Source organism: Cajanus cajan, chromosome 9, assembly GCF_000230855.2.
Source record: "Cajanus cajan strain Asha chromosome 9, NIPB_CcT2T_4, whole genome shotgun sequence".
Lineage (NCBI taxonomy): Eukaryota > Viridiplantae > Streptophyta > Magnoliopsida > Fabales > Fabaceae > Cajanus > Cajanus cajan.
Window position 1 is genome coordinate 35,046,762 of NC_138525.1, and position 20,411 is coordinate 35,067,172.

The 20,411-nt window shown below is 32.8% G+C and overlaps 2 protein-coding genes across 4 annotated transcripts; one reads left to right on the forward strand and one right to left on the reverse strand.

The window, feature by feature from the left end:
* Positions 1–264: 264 nt before the first annotated feature.
* On the reverse strand, positions 265–6,402 carry LOC109810999 (RNA polymerase sigma factor sigC). 2 transcript variants are annotated; one of them, XM_083063230.1, is made up of 8 exons: positions 6,120–6,402; positions 5,118–5,281; positions 4,358–4,876; positions 4,045–4,275; positions 2,342–2,482; positions 2,036–2,236; positions 742–1,040; positions 265–622 (listed from the first exon to the last, which is right to left on the reverse strand). In XM_083063230.1, the coding sequence occupies exons 1-7, from the start codon at positions 6,226–6,228 to the stop codon at positions 759–761; spliced, it is 1,647 nt and encodes a 548-aa protein (XP_082919356.1). In that variant the 5' UTR covers positions 6,229–6,402; the 3' UTR covers positions 265–622; positions 742–758. The 2 variants fall into 2 exon arrangements, with proteins under 2 accessions (XP_082919356.1, XP_020230211.1); XM_020374622.3 differs by having other exon boundaries at positions 265–1,040.
* Positions 6,403–8,757: 2,355 nt separating this feature from the next.
* On the forward strand, positions 8,758–16,486 carry LOC109803742 (uncharacterized). Of its 2 annotated transcripts, XM_083064432.1 has the most exons (4): positions 8,758–10,778; positions 12,512–12,890; positions 12,980–13,106; positions 15,565–16,486. In XM_083064432.1, exons 1-4 carry the CDS (start codon positions 10,655–10,657, stop codon positions 15,598–15,600), a joined length of 666 nt encoding a protein of 221 aa, XP_082920558.1. In that variant the 5' UTR covers positions 8,758–10,654; the 3' UTR covers positions 15,601–16,486. The 2 variants fall into 2 exon arrangements, with proteins under 2 accessions (XP_082920558.1, XP_082920557.1); XM_083064431.1 differs by lacking the exon at positions 15,565–16,486 and having other exon boundaries at positions 12,980–13,797.
* The last annotated feature ends 3,925 nt before the right edge of the window (positions 16,487–20,411 follow it).

The following is a 20,411-nucleotide window of genomic DNA, read 5'->3' on the forward strand; positions in this document are numbered from 1 at the left end:
AAAGGGTTTAAAATCATGCTATATAGTCCTTTTAAGTATAAAAAAAAAATTCTTCAAATTAGCCCCCAACACTAGTAAAAATATCAATATAAAAACTTGTATTTTGAGGATTAGAAACACAAGTTTTAACTTATATATATATATATATCCCAAATTTAAAGAAATAAAGACATAATTAAACCTTTTAATGACATAAAGTGCAATTTCCCCTGCCCAATTTCTGTAATATGATGTTTGTCCTGGATAAAAAAAGTACTGATAAAATATGCATCCAAAAAATGCAAATTTATTACAAATATACCATGTAACATGTATTTTGAATATACATAATATACTAGCACAATTCTTATAAGAAACCACGTCTTTTGCCAAAGAACACGGCAAGTGTGGGAAGCCTCCTACCAGTCCGAGAAAGGAAAAAAACAACTTCAGAGGCAGCTACGTCATTCATTCTCAAGGCCCAATCAAGAACAACCATTTACAAGAATCACATGATTTCATGGATGACCCCACAAAAGGGAAATGAGAGATCATTAACATAATAGAGTTTGAAGCCTTCTGTGTATCCAAAACATCTTGGTGTGGTCAAATGCTGCACTAGTAACAACTGATAATGCTTTTCCTGGTAGGAGACACACGGTCAAGAGGATGGAAACCGTTAACATATCACATCCAACCAAGACCAAGAATTTGTACACATCCTTCACAGCCAGATCAAACAAATATGCTATTGAAGCTTACCAAAGACCAAAGGTATACTACAGATCCAAATAATAATGTAACTTTGAGGAGGTTGCTTCACTCCGCAACTTTGTTAGAGCTTTTTTCTCTATCTTCCTTATCCTCTCTTTGCTAACTTTGAAAAGGGTCCCTATATCCTGAAGAGACCTGGGCTGGTTATCATTAAGGCCAAAGCGTAGGGTTAATATTTGCCTTTCCCTTGGGTTCAAGCCTTTCAGAAGATCCTTTATGTCTTTTCTCATATGTTGCTTCATGACAGCTTCTTCAGGACTCTCTATTGTCACATCGGGCATAAGTTCCTGCAGCATTAATGCCACAAAACAGTTTATACCTGATATAATATTTATAGGATAATTGTTCAAGAAATTGTAGTATTTCTATATAGGTGAAAGTCACCACATCATATAATTGGTTGTATATTAAGTGGAAAACAGAAAGATGGAAACTTGGTACCCAACTACCCCAATAGGAAAGGGAGTTTCATGACTATCAATTGTATGAAAAAATAAAACAAAAAAACTGGTTTTGAGTTATACAAGTGAGGTAAGCTTCGTGAGTAGAAAATACATATCTCAACAAGCAGTAACAGTAGTTCAACCTTAATTTGGGCAAAACACGAAAATACCGACATACATGATCAACAAAATCCTGTGAGGTTGTTACGCACGTAAGGAATGCATTGAACAATAAGGAGCATGAACGTGACAAGGCAGAAGGCAAAACACGTGAGGAGGCTGAAATTGATAAAGGACACTTGGCAGGAGGTGATGAAATCAAGGAAGGGTCCAAAAAAGTGAGGCAGCGCATAACGAATTCGTACCTCAAGGATTACATGTGGGAAATTAACTAACTATATAAGAGGAGAGAGGAAGGGAATTGGGTGGTGGTGGATTGTACGTCTTTTCTTCCTTAGGCCCATTTTGGGATTAATTCTCTGTTCTTAGCTACTGCTTTTATTCCTAGTGTTACTGCTGCGTGGCAGTGGATTTTCAGAATTATCGTTGCAATGCAATTTTGAGTACGTCTCTTTTCACTATTTGAGTGCATTTTTAATACTTACAGAGGTAAAACAACTTAATAACAGCAAATAAAATGCAGTTCTTTTCCTTTTCCAAAAGGAAGATGCCTTTCTATCCCATTCTCCCTAGACTATAAGGCTTTTCACTTTGGTTTCTTCTTCAATGACAGACAATGATGACTAAACAAAAAATCACTAGTCAGATCACAACATACATTAAAATTGATGAGTAGCGGGTATGAGAGGTAAATATTGGGAAAATCATATTACTCTTACCATATATTCTACACCAAGGCAGTCCCCCACCTTCTGATCAATTGAAGCAACTATTCTCAGACAATTGCTAGCTGATTTGATTTTATCCAGTGAAAGACCTGTCATCTTTGCAATTTCATAATCATCTGGACATTTCTTGTGGGTACTTTTCATGGCTTTTCGAGTTTTCTGAATCTGATTGATTGCCCTGTTCAATGACCACTAAAAAAGATAATAAAGATTAAAAGAACACGGGGATCAAATTTTAGGTTGTCTTGGATGAGACTGGTACTAAGAAACAATCTCCTAAGCAAAAGAAGAACATACAGGAATTAAGATTCCTCGAGCATATCGTGCCACCATTCTTGAAATTGATTTCCTAACCCAATACTGCACATAGGTTGAGAATTTGTATCCCCTTGTACTGTCAAATCTCTCAGCTCCTTGGAGCACACCTACATATCCAGCCTTTGATATATAAAGAAAAAACAAAGGGTTAATGCAAAGCTAATCAAAATAGGATTCAGGCAGGTGTTGCTAGTTACATTTAATTCTACATTTCTACTTCTAGTCAACTTCATAAAAACTTTGATCAAAGCAACAATGATGGTGCCTTACGACTTTCAATTTTCCTTCCAGGTTATTATATATAATATTTACAAAAATGCTCATTAGGAAATCATAAGACAAAGAAAAGTAATTGGGTGCCAGTTGTGCCCAGGTTATCTGTCTACTCTACTGTTAGTAAAACCTTTTTGCTTACTAAAAATATCATAAAACACCAAAGAAAAGCATGTGTCTAGCAGCCATGACAAAACTAACGACCAAAAAACATCATTTCTAGCATGACCTTTTAGGTAGAGAGGACTTAAATCCTATGATGTTTTGGCTCTATATCCTAGGCATCTGCCAAATAACTTCCTATATAAGATATTGCCTATGACTTTAGCTTTTAATGCTTTTCTCTTTCTGACACTGCATGTATTGCCAAATCCTCCCCCCTCCCACAAAAACAGTGACATGTTTCAGACCCCTTTTACTCCTTGAAGATTCCGGGAACACTAAAATTCATATTAATTAAGACTAAAATGGGAAAGTCATTTGCCATGCCCATGATGATTCTTTTTTCACTAAAAATTCAAAGTCATCTGCCAAATGACTGCCTATTTAAGATTTTGCTTATGGCTTATCTTTTCATGTTTTCTTTCTAACACTATGCAGGCAATGCCATATATATTGCCAAATTACATATCCCCTTTAGTTATCTTGCTAATCACCGTAATTGAGCATTTAAAATTTTATTTTATAATATAACCTCCCCCCATCCTGCCGGAAGAAAAAGAAAAAGAAGAAAGCAACAATCTCATGTTTCAGACCCTTGAAGATTCTGGGGACACTGAAATTAATATTATGGGTAAAACTAAAGAAGAGACACCATTGGCCATGCCCATAATCATTTTCTTCACTAAATTCAAGGTCTTAGTGCATTTTTTCCATCTAATAATTTTCTATTTGCAGCTTGTCCACAGAACACAATCTTTCCATAGGTATGTTTTACCAAGTTGAGACTTGAGAATATGAATTTCAATGCATCATGGTAAAATCTGAGTGCTTTATAATGAAAGGAAAAAAGAAAAAAATCCCATATAGTAATAATTGTTTCTAAATAAGAGGGTATAAACTGTGGGTGCACTGAAATTGACTAAGATGAAAACTTTATGAACGGAAAAGTGTAATTTATCCTATCCCTCTCTGCATGTCTGATACAATCGACTCCATATCCATCCCACCCTCCCTCCCGTACAGATACACATATCTTGAATTATTTGCAGTGATTTTAATTCTCACAAGTTGTTCGTTGTTGGTGCTATAAAATATCAACTCTTAATCAGGAACTCAGGTTTTGAGACATAATATGACAACTCTATATGATGAAGCACGAACAGGTAAAATACAAATAGAAATTTGTTCTCAGCAATAACAATGACAAATAACAAACAAAAGCATGCACAATGACATTTGGAACAAACCTGAAGTAAATCATCCAAAGCTATTCCCATACCCCTGTATTTTCTAGCAAGGTATAGAACTAAGGAACGAGTACTCCGTATGAGTTCATCCCGGCAATAATGGCCATGATGCAATAGCTGCTGTAGCACTTTCTCATCAACTCCAGACGCCTCTGCCCAGCTACTCAAGCTTGCTACTCGCTTGGTATCCTCTTCTATAGCTGTTCTAATTTTCTCTAACTGAGCTAGCACCTACAGTAGTACATAATTTTAATGCTTACGTAATTTACAATCGTGGCACAAAATCCCACTATTTTCTTGATAATACACTAACCTTTACTCCTTTTGACATCTCTGCCTCCCTTTTAGCAACCATTATTCTTTTGTTTTTAGTGTTTGATGCTCTTTTCACAAATGAAGCTGAGAAACGTAACAGATCTTCCTGATCAACTTTTAGAGTCAATGATGGGGATGAAACTGTTGTGGCATTAGAAACTCTTTTTCTTCTTGATTTATTTTCCTTCTTCCTGCTAGACTGAACAACAACTTTGCCCTTGTTGTCATCCACTTTATTAGTGTAGTCCGATACAAGTGATGTTCCAAGAGATCTTGATAGACAAACATTGAATAACTCGAGTGCACCAAGCTTTTCCAGTTGCAATACAATATCCTTTTCCAACCTCAGTGCTTCAGAATCAGCAAAAGTTTCTTCTAAAACACTTAGGTTCTCCATTAACAAACGAAAATGCGATGCCCCGAATGACTCAAACTTTGAAGAGACGGCAGATACCTCTCCAAAAGACATTTGAGTATTATCAAACACACTACTCAGTGATCTCTTTCTTTTGTTTACCTGGGAAATTAACATCTTGTAAGACCTTTATTTAACTATAAATATAATAGATTAGACTCTTCTAAAGTGAGGAGTAAGTATATAGTACTGAATGCAAGTTATGAGATATTTTAATTCAAATTAAGAATAAATACATCCTTACTTTCCTTTACACGAGTCAAATCCTATTATAATAATGCACATGCATTGTTACAGTCAAAAAGGAAAATCAAAAGGCTTGTCATAAAGTATTATGTTGAACCTCAGTTTCTACTCTTGGTAATGAATCATTTTCCAGGGTTTCCAAGGCAGACGACGAAAATGCGAAAACCCTTCCAAAATCTTTTTGCAGAGCTTCGCCTTCCTCATAAAATGTTGAGGGTAAAGATAACCTCGTGGTGTTGAAACAAGTTTCCCTGACTCCAGCTGCACCATATTTTACCCAAACTTTAAAACAATAGAATGGAAATACAAACACAATACTGAAGAAAAGCACTCGTTAAAAAAATTATTGTTTGTCAAGTATAAACTGTCCAAATAATATATAATTTTCTATAATCTATAATCTATGACAAAATTTTTTTTTTGAAGGAAATACTCTATTTTGATATAAGGTCGCATGGATTAGTTAATTGTAAAAGTAATCTCTTATTAATTACCTTATGAATTAGTTAATTGTAAAAGTACTCTCTTATTACTTTTTTTCAAAAACTTATTTTTAACTTTGCATAAATTAATTTTAACTTATTAAGAATTTTTTTTCTCTTCTTAGAAGTGCTTCGAAAAAATTTATTATGCTCATATTAGTTACCTATTTTACCCTTTAACTGTTATAGAGTTACCTTTTTTATAGTGTTAACTCTACGTTCTCCAAATTTTTATAACCTCTTTACTCTGAAACTACCATTTTCTATTCCGCTCTCGCACATGCTTTGATTTATGCACTTTCTTATTTTCTCTTCTTTTCCTCTATCTTCCTAATTTATCCATCAAACCCACACTACACAGGATTCAATTCATACATACTTCCACATATAAAACCTTCATAAATACTAAAAACAACATGCTACGCATCCATAATGCATCGGATTCAATTCATACGAATTCGCATTCTATGTCCACGTTGGCTCATAACATATCATTCATATAAATCACACAGTGAAATAAAAATTAGCAACAACAATAAAATATCATAATTATTATTATCACTATCACGATTATGATGATTGATGATAAAGATGTAAAAGGAAAGAAGAGAAGTGACCAGAAGATGAAGAAAGCGAAAAGGGCGAATTGGTGAAGGAATGAGGAGTGTGGAGAGGGAGACAATGTCTGAGCCTAGGGTTTAGCCTGAGACCGAAACCGAAACCCATAGCGTTGTTTGGTTGCGTTGAGTGAGGGATAGAAAAAGAGAGTCCATGAAACGGTGGTTGAAGTTCGGAGAAGAGATAAAAAGCGTTTAAGCGAAACGCAATGTGGATATGGCGTTGCTGTCACTCCCACCACCAGTTCTTCATCTCCCTCGCAATGGCTGGAATATTTTTCCACGCTTTTTTCTTTTTTTCTTTATTTTTTTTAGAAATAATTATAGGGCCGGGATTTTTTGGGCCCAATACTTGGGCTTTCTCTCTTGTTTTATTTTGTGCCTTTTATTCTTGCTTTGATAATTTATTCAATAAGTTGTATATTTGTTCTATCTATTTTTATGGGTCTATAATTTTAATTTTTTTATTTTAAACTAAATATATTTAATTTTAAAAATATAAAATTTAAGTTTTTTAATCAAATTGATATTTATTAATTGTTAAATTTTAATGTTTATTTATACTTAAGTGATGTGATATTTAATAACATGATAATTAGTAATAAAAAATTGTAAAATAAGATTTATTAATAAAATAAATATTTATCCCTCGTTTAAATAAATATAAATAGATATTTTTGTATGTTATTTTTTAATTTTTATTTGCATTACTAAATATCATATCACTTAAGTGATGAAAAGTGATTGAACAATGTCAAAAGTTAATGATTAACAAATTTTAAATTGATATTAAGACCAAAATTTCATATTTTTAAAAATAGAGGGACTAAATTATTCTATTTTAAAATAGTAGACTAAAATTGTGGATTAATAAAAATAGAGAGATCAAAAGCGTAATTTAATTATTATTTTTAAGTATTTATGCATAAATTAAAATAATTTTGTGAGGAGAATGTCTTTAGGTATTATTTTTAATGATAGCATTTTTAACTATTTTTTTTCTTCTTTCAACGAGCATGTTGATATGTCAATTGAAGTTGAGATCTGAAACTAAGGCTCCAAGGCTAAGGCTTAGATGGCGTGATTCTTGTATGGATTGTTTGATACAGATTATGACAAAGGCACTACTTCCAACAAAGGAAGATAAGCTACGAAAGACGTCACAACGAAGATGAAAAGCCCCTAATAAGTTAGAATCTTGGTTCAGCCTAGAACTTAGAGAATACTCACTCAACACAAGTGTTTGTTTTAAAATTCAAGCTTGCCTGAATGATTATAAAAGCTTCCTATTTATAGACTAAGATACGCATCCTCTCATTAATTTCCACTAAGTCTTCACTAGGCATTAAAGCCCCGCTAACTTTTATTTTTCACTAAGAAGCCTAAAACACTAAATATTGGCCTAGGTAATATGGAAAACCATCTAACTTATTTAATAAAATAAAAAAATGAAAATTACATTAAAAAAAAAAATAAGAAAATGGACTTAATTAATTATTCAACCCCAAACTACTTAAACTTCAACTTGTTAATGCTTCTTCTTGATCATATGACTTTGGCCTTGTCATGTTGTCTTTAATTTGGGCTCAAGTCTTTACCAACTCTTAGTAAAGTGATCCATTTTGGTACAACCTCTAAACTTTGATCTGAAGCTTCCTTGATCTTCATAATTAGCCATGTAGAGCTTGCTTCATCCTCTTCATCTTGGATCTTGTCATCGGACCTCTAATGTCACAAAAAAGATCTTTTCCTTCATAGGTTGGATCTTTATCAGTTGGTCCTTGGGCAACCTCAATGTCCTCATCATTTCCTCCTTCTTGGGAAGCATTTTCCCTCAAATCTCTGATATCATCTCCTACGTTAAAAGGAGTTAAGTCAGCCACATTATAAGAATCACTTACACCATACTCACCTTGTAAATCAATCTTGTAAGCATTATCATTGATCCTCTGTAGAACTTGGAAAGGCCTATCTCTTCTAGGTTGAAGCTTGAACTTTCTATGTTTAGGAAACCTCACCTTCCTCATGTGTATCCAAACCTAATCACCAGGTTCAAAAACAACTTTCTTTCTGCCCTTGTTGTCATATTTATCATAACTCTCAATTTTCTTTTTAGTTTGGGCTTTCACACGCTCATACAGCTTCTTCACATAATTAGCTTTAGCCTATGCATCCTTATGCTTAAATTCAGAAATGTTAGGCATAATGATGGAACTAGGTAGGAAAGATGAATGGATGATTCTCCCTAGCCTTGCTCCTCACAAGATCTTCGTCCTTGATTGCAATTCTGGAGGAAAAATGAAGATGGATTCGGATTTGGAAGGATCCAAACCAAGGAAGGAAGCACTCTAGCCTAGAAGAGCAAAGGATTGCTCACGGATCCACCTAGAAGTTCTAGGAATTCCTAAGGCTAAGCAAGGTTCTAAGGGACTTTTGAGAGAGAATTGGCTGAATGCAAAGTTCATATTTCTCAAAATATTCAAAAGTGTTTACAAAGAGTGAAGGAACATGTATTTATAGAACCAGAAGCAAGCTAGCACTACAAGAAAAAGTCAAATTTCCCACGGATTATTTCCCACGGACCAAAATCCGTGGGAAATTTCCCACGGATTTGGATCCGTGGGAAATTTCCCACGGAATTTCCCACGGATTTAAATCCGTCTGAAAATTTTGACGAAGTTTCCCACCAATTACAATCCGTCTGAAATTATTAAATAAAATAGAATATGACTTTTAACTAATTTTTCTTGTAATAGTTATTATGATGAAATTTTTTAATTGAAAGACAAAATAAAACTCCCTATATTATATGTACAAAGAATATAACATATATTTTCTCTTTTTTCTATTATAAGTAAAAATAATATATTTTACATATATTAAAAAAATTAGTTATTTTATTAAATTTTATTATTTCTATAAGATTATTCTTAAATTGTCTTTATTAATTATAAATGTCAAAAGAAATAATACAAATAAAAGATCATGCATTAAGAATTAATATTTTAGAAAAGATATCATTGAACAATGCAAAAGAAGTTAAATTTATTTATATTTAAGAACTAGAAATGCATGTTTTTCTTTTTTGTTTGTAAAAACGAAAAGAGGAGTATAATATAGGTTTAAATTCTCACTCATCTCTTCAAAACTATATAAATGTAAGTTTCTATATTATAAGTAAAAATAATAAGTCTTTGGGGTTGTTTATAACTGTGTCACTATGGCCCATAGCGACACGCATGCCACGTGGAATTTTTAAACTCCAAGGAAGCCATGAAAGTCATATTAATAATGTCGCTATAGCCCATAGCGACACAAAACGACTTCAATGAAGTCGGTATAGCTTACAGCGCCCCATTTTTAATATTAAAAAAAATATAAAAAATAAGTAAATAGTTTTTATTTTAAAAAATACGAATTTGTGAAAGTGGCGCTATGGCCTATATATAGCGACACTATTATTTACTTAATATATTTTTTTCACTTTTTAATTTATTTTATGAATTTTTTATAAATCTATATTTATATATTTATCTTTTCTGTATTTTATTTATTAAAAAGAAAAAATAATTAAAAGGAAAAAATATTTAAAAATAAAATGGAATAAAACATAAATTTAAAAATAAAACTTAAAAAAAGTTAATAATATAAATAAGAATAAAAGAAAATAAAATAAATAATTTATTGAAATTAAATAATTTTTTTTAATAACAGAAATATAAAATTAATATTTAAATAAATTAATAATATAAAATTTGAAAAGAAAAAAAAATAAGTTACTAGGGAATTTTCGACGCTATAAGCCATATCGACTCGTGATAAGCTTCATTCTTCTACCTGATGTAAGAGCTTATTATCTAATTAAACGCACCACTAGCTCATGCAGGTTTCATGTTTCCTTTTTTTTTTGTTTTACAACGCAGGCTTTACGTTTCAAGCTTTCATTTTCTGGCGAAAAATTTAATGTTATTTAATTATATCTTGAACGATTTAGTATATAAGTTTTTAATTATCTTCAACGAATAAACAGCGAAAAAGATTTCTATAGTTACTTTTATATATGGTTATATATTTAAATAGTTTAATTTTAATATTTTTAAGTATATTTTTGTCTTTTTACTTAAAATATTTAAATTTTTATATTTTTATTTGAATACTTTTTTATGTATATTTTTGTCTTTTTATCTTAAATTTTTGAATTTCTATATTGTAATTTTAATAAATTTTTTTATATTATTTATTAATTCTTTTCTTTTTTAATGTCTTATATCATTATTAAAATTTTATAATTTTAATCTTTATAATTTTATCTTATTTTTATTTTATAAATATAATTTAGATTGTTTATTTTATAATTAAATTAATTTTTTTAAATCTAAAAATATAATGGTCTACTAAAAAGTGAAGACCAAAAATAATTACATAACCTTAATATATTTTGTATAATAGTTATAGATAAAATTTAAAATAAATTTAAAAGTTTAATATAATACTAATATATTTAATAATTATTTTTTTAAAAAAAGGTGTGTCTTATGTTTTATATGCCCAAAGCACTTAGTCGCGCGCTGAAGGTGGCTCATTTTCGTGGAAAGGGAAGTTTCTCCTCCTCCGTCCGTGTGGCTCCTTGTGGCTTTTTGTGGTCTCATCTCATTGCAGGTGATTACATTGTTGATAGATTGAATGTTTTTGGTCCCATTATTGATGCAATTTCTCCTTTTATTTCTTTATTTGTTAAATTGCGCGTTAGGGTTTCGTTTAATTTGTGGTTTGCATAATTTTTGTTTATATTTTGGAAAACACTGAAATTTGGCAATGTCTAATTCTGATGGAGGGGCGGAGCCAATATGCTTGCTAATTTGGCCCTTTATTTTTTGCGTAATTTTTGTTCAATCAACTCACCCTTGTTTAGGGAACAGTTTTAATTTTGTCCATATTATCGATTTTCGCTGATAAGAGGGCCGCCTCATGTTGGTTATTCAATTGATTAGTCATTAGTTAATACTTTTTTCTTCTTGACATCTGTTTAGATGCAGTTGAAAACACAAATTTAAGTTTACATCATTTGTTAACAGTAACCACTGCCTCGACACCCCATTATTCCCTTATTCACACCTTGAACCAACTCCTGAGGAAATTCCTTGAACATCAAAACTTGTGACAGTGAGGCACGAGTAAAATCATTGCCCTTCTTGTCAGAAGCTATGTGCATCCTTTGGCTCTCTGATGAGAAAACAAGAAGATTTTATTGCAATAAATACAAATAGTTATAGGAGATTTTATTCTACATATAAGAAAAGAGAATCAAAGTGTGCTTACATGTAATGATACCTTCGTTTTAATATAGTGAATAATTGATTAAGTTGAATTTTTCTAATTATGTATAGCTTTAGCACCAGGCACAATAATTCAATACTGCATCATTGATTCGTAGCTCTGGTGTTGCATGCAATCTTGATAGTGGCTGATGCATGATATATTTATATGATGACTAAAAAAATTGTTTCCAAAATTAGTTAATCCTTATTCTTCCCTATCTATAGTTTTCTTTCCTATTATATTGTTAGATGTTAGAGCAATATTTTGTTGTCTAATCTCTTTTATTTCTTGCATCTCTTAATTTTTTAAACTTCTTGAAAACTGTTAATTTTTAAATCTTTTTCAAAACCTGAATTTGGTGTTTTAATATTATCATTTTGAGTGATATGTTGGACTCATGATTATTACTGCAGTACTAAATACTAAGTTAAAACTTAAAGAAGTTTGTGATCAAAGTGCACATTGTTTTCTAGTTATTATATAGTAATGAGTGCATATTGAAATCCTCATTACTCATGTACTAATCTAAATTTCAGTTCCCACATTTTGGAAGATGGTTGGCTTATTGTCCTAAGTTAAAGTACAAATCTTACATTTTCCTGATTGTGTGTTTATGAATAGTTTTTCCCCCTTTAGTCATTAAGCTCCTAAATTCATTAGTTGGGCCTAGAAATCAATCAATTATAATTTTTATTTTATCTACATGATATATCCATCCACATTTTCATCACCCCAGAATTTGTTTTTTTTTATTTTACTTTTGTCTTGTGTCTTTTGTGAACTTGATTGCAATTGTTTAGTTTTGTTTTCTGCATAATGTCAATATCTCATTCTCGCAGTTTCACCTTCTAAACCAGAGTACTATTCTTCATCGGTTTCATGATGATTCTGAAGATGAGTTTGAAGACTATATTTCGGATTAGGATTAGAAAAATTGGATTTAAAGTGTATGATTTTGATATCAAACTGTAATCATAATTATGCAACTAGTATTATAAATTTGATTTGTTGTCTATTTTTATATTATAGTTTCATTTTGGGTATTATTTTGTAACTTTATTTTGAATGAATAGATATGTCATCAGGAGGTTGTGACCCTCCCCGTCCACCATCACCTAGTAGGAATAAGGGGAAGCAGGTAATGAAGGGGAAGAACAAATATGTGATTAAAGTATTCTCACGCAGAGACAACTTCACATCATCTATCCCATCCCCAGTTGTAGCATCCACACAATCCCCATCCCCAGTTATGGCATCCAGACCATCCTCATCCCCAGTTATTGGTTCTATGTCATCCCCATCCGTAGGTATTCATTCTACACCATCTCCATCCCCAGGTGTTACATCCACACCAGCTCCATCCCCAGATGATATAGGAACACCTAATGAAGACTTAAATGATGAGGACCCGCCACTTGATGATCTTCCTTTAATTAAACCTACTCGTAATGGGTAAGAATAAATTAATATTTACATAATTTCTTAATTATAAGTAAATTTATGTTTATTAAGGTTTAAAATATTGTCTTTGTTTTGTGTAGGTTTCTCCCATCAAAGATTGCATCAAGTGCTATCACACGGACCATTAAGCAGCAATATCATGCACCCTGGGTCACATGGGGAGAAATTCCCCCGGCTGATAAAGATATTTTCTTTCAACGCTTTAAGGTAAATTCAAGTTTTATGAAATATACACTTATATTTTGTTAATATGGATGTGGGTCTGTTTGTTGATTTAGGTGTTGATATTCTAATTTTTTATATTCAAAGATAATAATTACGTTCTAGTTATAATATAATGTTAATACAATAAATACTTCTTGATTCTCAATTTTATTCCAGTTTAGTTTTGTGTAATTAATAGTGTTAATCAATGAATTATATATTGTATTGAATTATATATTAATTAATATATAAACTGTGTCTATAATGAGTGAAGGCAATTGGTGTTTGTGCTTCCTAATAAATAACGAGGCTAACACTATTCAAGTATGCTCTTATTCCTGTTTAACTGTCCTTTGTACTATCTTGCCCTCTATGATAAAGACAATTGAAAACAATAAGGCAAACCAGGAAAAAGGCTATTGGTGCAATCATGCAAAAACCACCAAACTGTTGAGAGAAGTGATTTTAGTTTGCTTTACCACCGCAGAACACAATTTTGGTGGGGTGCGAAATTGGATAAAGATAGGAATAATGTAGGTTGCAATTAAACTTCTCTTGCCGAGTTCATACTTAAGAATATAAATTTATTATTAGTTAAACTAGAACAACTATATCACTTGATTTCCGTGGGAAAGTTACCCACGGATAAAAATCCGTCGGTAATATTTCAGACGACCAATTTACCGACGGATTGATGTCCGTCGGTAATCCGTCGGAAATACCTCATTACCCACGGATTTTGGGCATTTCCCACGGATTTTGGCCGTCTGAAATACCAATTTTTCTTGTAGTGTAGGTGGCACCAACTTCACAAATCACATTTGGCGCCAAGAATCCAAATTTCAAAATGAAAATTTAAATTCAAATCCATGGCCACCATGTGCAATTCCTTGAAACTAGGGCTGCCATGCATCTAAATGTCATTTAGGAGACATTTAAAGTGCATTTGGAGGTGCACATGTTCAGCCATGCTTGGCAAGAAACATGTGATCCAAATGCATCTCAAATGACTACTAAATGAAACCTAGATTTTAGCTTCTTGGCCTATTTTAGTATTCCAATATTCCTATTCTAAGGGCCTAAATATAATGGCCAACCTATCACAAATATTAGGAAATAATAAAAGAAACAAAATAAGCCCAATATTGGGTACCAAAAGCCCAAAGGCCCATGAAGCCCAAAAATAGGCCCAATAAGCCTATGGCATGCTAATCTATGTGGTCCAAAATACAAGACCAAAACATATGAAACCTATACTAATATAATATTTACAACATAGAAGAAAGTGGATATCTCAAGGTGGGGCCTATGTGAGGATCAACTTGGGCCTTTCAAGCCATAATTGGGTTTCGGGCTCAATTACGTGTAAGAAAGGTGTTAGACACCCTACAATGCCCTAAGTCAATACCTATGATGAATTTAGCATAATAATAAACAACAACTTAAATATTTACCCTTTTTATTAATTATTTACATATCATTTTATATTACAATTGCTTACAATAATATGGGTTTGAAACCCCAAGCGTTTGAAAATATTATATCTACATGGTTATTTGGTATTTATGGCAATAACATATAAATAAACAATAAAAGAGAGGAAGAATTGGTGATAGTACCTTTGAAGTAAGCTTTTATAGAATCTTCTTTGAAATATGGGGTCTAGGTACTTTTTGGCAGCCTTTCACTCTACAACAATCCTCATAATAACTCCAGAAATACAAAAGAGAAGAAAAAGATAGTCTTTTTGAACTAAAATTGGAGAATAAGTCAAAAGTTATCATTTTTTCCTTTTCACTTCGGTCCCTTTGCATTGTGCACGAGACACTTATTTGTAGGCGTCAAAACCAACCGAAAAAGCCATTTTGGTCATCAGAACGGGACATTCCGGGTTGGTTTGTTATGAACAAAATTTGAGTTCGGAACAAGATTCCAAAATCGAGACAACCTATTCCAAACTATCATTTTGTTTATAACAACCTGGGTCAAAATGACTCGTTCTGGATTGGGAATGACTCGTTTTGACCTAGGGTTTTTAGGCCATTTGATTGCTTTGGAATGGCCCATTTCAAATTGGGAACGCCTTATTCCGAGCTCCTAGTTTGGCTTTTTTTAATCTTTGGGCATTTTGATGTTATTCAAGTCCATTCTAATGTCATGTTGGGCCTTCAAAGTCATCTTGCCCTGTTTTAGTAGTCATTTTTGGTATCCTAGACGAAATTGGGTATCTACAACGTGTAGGGAAGGTGTTAGGCACCCTACAATGCCCTAATTCGGTACCCTATAATGAATTTAGCACAATAAAGAATAATAATTTAAATATTTCTCTCATTTTTATTAATTATTTACACATTGTTCTTTTTACAAATATTTATAAAAGTAAAGGAATTTAAACCCTAAGCGTTTGAAAAGATGTTATCTACATGATTATTATCTACTCATGGAAATATCATATGAACAGGATAATTTAAATAAAGAAGAGAGATGGAATTGGTGAAGATACCTACGAGGCAAGCTTTATAAAAATCTTCAAATGTTGTCTTAAAGGCACGTGCATTTTAGCAGCCCTTCGCTCTACAAAAGTCTTCACAACACTCAAGAAATACAAAGGAGGGAGAGAGAGAGAAGTGTTTTAAAATTTAAACTACTGAAAATGGGTCAAAAATCGTTTCTTTTTTGATCCAACTCCGGTCCCCTTGCATTGTGCTCGAGATGCCTATTTATAGGTTTCTAACTCAACTAGAATGAGCATTTTGAGTATCGAAACGGGGCCGTTCCAAATGAGTTTGTTTTGAGAAAATTTTAAATTTGGAATGACCCGTTTCAATATTTAAATAACTCATTCCAAACATATATTTTGTTTATAACAACCTGAGTCAAAACGGCCCGTTCTGGATTGAGAATAACCCATTTTGACCTTGGGTTTTCAGGCCATTTGGGTGGTTTGGAATGGTCTTTTCTGAGTTTGGAATGACCCGTTCAAAGCTCCTAGTTTGGCCTTATTGAGCTTAAGGGCCTTCTGATGTTGTTCTAATCCGTTCTAGTGTTGTGTTCGACCCTCAAGGGCCTTCTGTCTTGTTCGGATGTCCCAGACAAAATTGTGTGTCTACAATTACATGGTGCTTGCATATTTTCTAAAATTGATTTGAAAAGTGGGTACCATCAAATTAGGATAAAGGAACGGGATGAATGAAAAACTATCTTTAAAATTAAGTATGGTTTATATGAGTGGTTGGTGATGCCCTTTGAGTGAACAAATGCCCCAAGAACTTTCATGAAATTGATGAACTATGTTTTAGGGGAATTTTTAGGCAAGTTTATTGTGGTGTATTTTGTTGATATTTTGATTTATAGCTCTAACTTTGATTTGCATATTAAACATTTGAGTATTGTAATGAATGTGCATAAAGAAGGACCCTAGGCCATGGATTAGAACGTGACTATTCATGGGTGTATGTTGTTTGAGCATTTGTGTGTTGCATTTTTTGTTTACATTATTTGTTTTCAATAAGAGTGGATTGGAATTTTAAAACAAGCAAATAGATAATAAAAGAAATAAAAAATAAAGAAATTTATACCCCTTTGTACATTCTTAGGCCATCATTCCATTAACATCATTAGGTAATTTTTTTTTTAAAATGATGAATAAAAAGACATTTTTTCATCATGCATCATACCTCCTTTGATAACAAAAAACATGATAAACCATAGGCAAAAAAAATGTCATGCATTTTTAGGCTAGCTCATTACTCCGCCATGCATTTATTTTCCTTAGATTATCGAAGTATTAGGTAGCGTCATACATAGACAATTAAGAAAGATGAATGTTTTAATATACGACAGTATCTGGGCTTTAAAGAAAGGCCCAAATCAATTTTGAAAATATTATGGTTGGACATGTGTTTTGATATGTTTGTTGAAACAAGTCATTTTGGAATCTAATTTGAACTGTTTGCAAAAAGCCCACTGTGACAAAAAGTCAAGAAAAAAACAAAGAGAAAAAATAAAAGAGAGTACGACATTTCACACAAACATCAGCCACCTTAAAATCTCTTTAGATTCTCGCTCAATACTATCAAAATCTATTTAAGCATTCACCGATAAACAAATCAATGAGACTAATATTTATCAATCCTTAGCTCTCTTTGCATGGAATTTATCTAAAACATTATTCCTTCCTTGTAAATAAATAAATAAGAATAAAAAGGGAAACTAACCTATGTGCATTAGTCAAAAATAATGGCGAGTAAGCCGTTGGTAACCGAGCTTGCACTTTGGAGCGAGGCATGCTTAAAGGTTAAACCAGTTACAATCCAAGTGGGTAAAGGAAAAAAAATGCCGAAACCGTTAGTTACCAATGTTGTAACCTAAAAAATTTTGATCTTACGACCAATAGTTTGGACTACCTTTTGAAAAATCTCGTCAATTAGGGAATGCTCGAAAAACAGACTAATCCTTAATTAATGGTTTTGAAAAATGAGTTCATGGAGTTGCCACCAATGTTTTACTCAAAACATTGGAAAAATAAAAGATTTTGAAATTAAAACAAAGGTCTTCATAGCCAAAATTGGGTTTTAGGGTCGGTTACGTATAGGAAAGGTAATAGACACCCCTACAACGCCCTAAATTGGTACCCTATGATGAAATTAGCATAATAATAAATAATATTTTAAATATCTTATCCCTTTTTATCATTTAATATTATTTACATGACAAATAAATACCTATTATCTACATGATTATTTATTGGTATATAAGAATTATAAATAAAAGAAATAAAATGATAAATAAAGAAATAAAATAATGAATAAAACAATAAATAAAATAATAAAAAAATAAGCAAAAGAATAAATAAAAGATAATAATTTAGAACCTCTAAAGCAAACCTTTTAAAAGAGAATCTTCCCAAATGCGTGCAGGACGCGTTTTGGCAGCCCTTTATTATGGAAGACCATCCTTGAAGCATCATATAGGGCCTATCACAAGGTCCATGGCTAAGAGGGTAGAGGAAGATGAAAAACACACCACACCAAAAGCCATGATCATCATGTGTGTGAATTTTGAGCCCTCTCCTTAGTTTGTTGTTTTTTTTCCTATTTTGCCCTTGTATTTTGGGGGTACATTAGATATTAGGATTTTATTTTGTATTTCTATTTAGCCTTTTTATTATGGGGCAAAATTAGTCTTAGGATTTATTTTAGGACTTAAACCTTATTTTATAAGGTCAAAGTCCATTTCTTTCTTTTTCTAGACCTAAGGGTACTTTAGTCTTTTAGAGAGATGGCAGCCATTTCATTTGGGATGCATTTAGGGTTCATTTAGGGTGTATTTGGACCTCAAAATTTCGGCCAAATTCTCCCAAGAAACCCTATATGCCTTTCCTCTCTCTATAAGTACTCTAGGTCATCCACCTTGTAGCCACTGTGAAAATTAATGAACTTGAGTGAGCCTTTGTGCCTCTTCATTCCTTCTTTAGTCCCCTAGGAACTCCACGGCCCCCTATCCTCTCCTCTCTCCCTTGAGTGAGCTTGGGTCTTCCTTGGTTGGCCTTCATTCCCCTAAGTGAAGTGAGCTAGCCTAAAGGACCTTCACCACCAAACACACCTCCCTCCTCTCCTTCCATTTGTGCGTCAACTTCACTTAGACCTTGTGAAACAAACCACCAAGAGCAAGAAAGGAGGCCAAAGAAATAAAAACTAAAAATGCTCAATTAGGAAGGCTAAATTCCAGAGTAATATTGATGAGACAAAACACAAGGAGTTTCAAGAAAGACAAGCAAAAAAATTAAGGCACATTTACGAAGGCAAGCACTCAAAGGGAAATCCTAGAAGGGTTCTAAAATAGAATTAAGTGTTTAATGTTCATTGTCCTTAAAATTAATGTGAGGTCTTTTCCTTGATGTCCAGCCACGATTTTGGTCATAAAATGGGTCCAAATATTGGTCCAAGTCCACTCCAAGTGTGCAAGGGTAAAAATGGTAATTGTCCACAAGTCTAGCAAAAAATTCCCTTAATTTTTTTTTTCCTTTTTCTCTTGTATTTTCATGCCAGCTTTTGGAAGCCCCTTGGTTAGTTTTTTTTTTTGAATTTTAATCTTGTTATGTTGCTTGGTTTTTACACTTGTGGGTGAATTAAAAATAGCACAAAAAAGTAAGAGACAAAAAAGACAAGTGGCATGCAAAAAAGCAACTTTTGTAAGGTGGAATGTGTCTTGTACTATGTACTAATTTGGTGCAGATTTTTTCAGCAAACATACACACATTCTTGGCAGATTTTTCAGCACAAAAAAGACTACTTGGTTGTCATACAAAGGACAAGGGATGATCATGTAATGATGAGCATGTAGGAGTGGCTAACCATGCATGTATAGGAGACAACCCACATGGGATTCAACAAACTTTTAGAACATGTCATGAACTAAATAACATACATGAATGACCTCTAAGAACATGCAAAATTTTTGGCCAGCCACTTAGGAGAGGAAACATGCATCATTCATTTCCATGTTACATACAACAAGTGAAGGTGTGATGCATATACTTGGTATTTGGGTGGAAAAGGTGAGGGAAACACAAACTTTAGACAAAACTTGGACAAATAAAGATTAAAATCGAGTTCATAAAGTGTTCATCATGTTCTTGAAAAAAATTTCTAGCAAAGATGAAAAATGAAGAATAGCACACAAGAACCTATTTTAAAGGAAACGTAGAGCACAACAAGGAAGGCTCATGAACCAACAATGAACCACTCAACAAGAAGACAACATTTTAAGAAATATTTGAGTGGATAACATCAAGACATATGAGAAGACATAAACATGACAAGAAACATTTAAAAGACACAAAAGAGAAGAGACAAGTTACCTTTGAAGACAACTATGGCTCTGATACCACATGATGGAACCAACTTCTCCATGAGGGTTAGTGGTTGATTCCTTCTCTTCTCCAAGGTTGATATGATGTGAAGGATGATCTCTTCAAGGGTATGGAAGTGGAGGATTTGATGTTTGGGAAGGTGAAGGGTGACACATGAAATGAAGGAGAGAAATGGATGGTGTTTGGTGGTGTAGCTCCTTTAGGCTAGCTCACTTCACTTAGGATGATGAAGGCCAACCAAGGAAGAACCAAGCTCACTCAAGGAAGAGAGGAGAGGATAAGGGGCCGTGGAGTTCCTAGGGGACTAAGGAAAGAATGAAGAGGCACCAAGCTCACTCAATAGCATTAATTTCCAAAGTGGCTACAAGGTGGATGACCTAGAGTTCTTATAGAGAGAGGAAAGGCATCTAGGGTTTCTTGGGAGAATTTGGCCG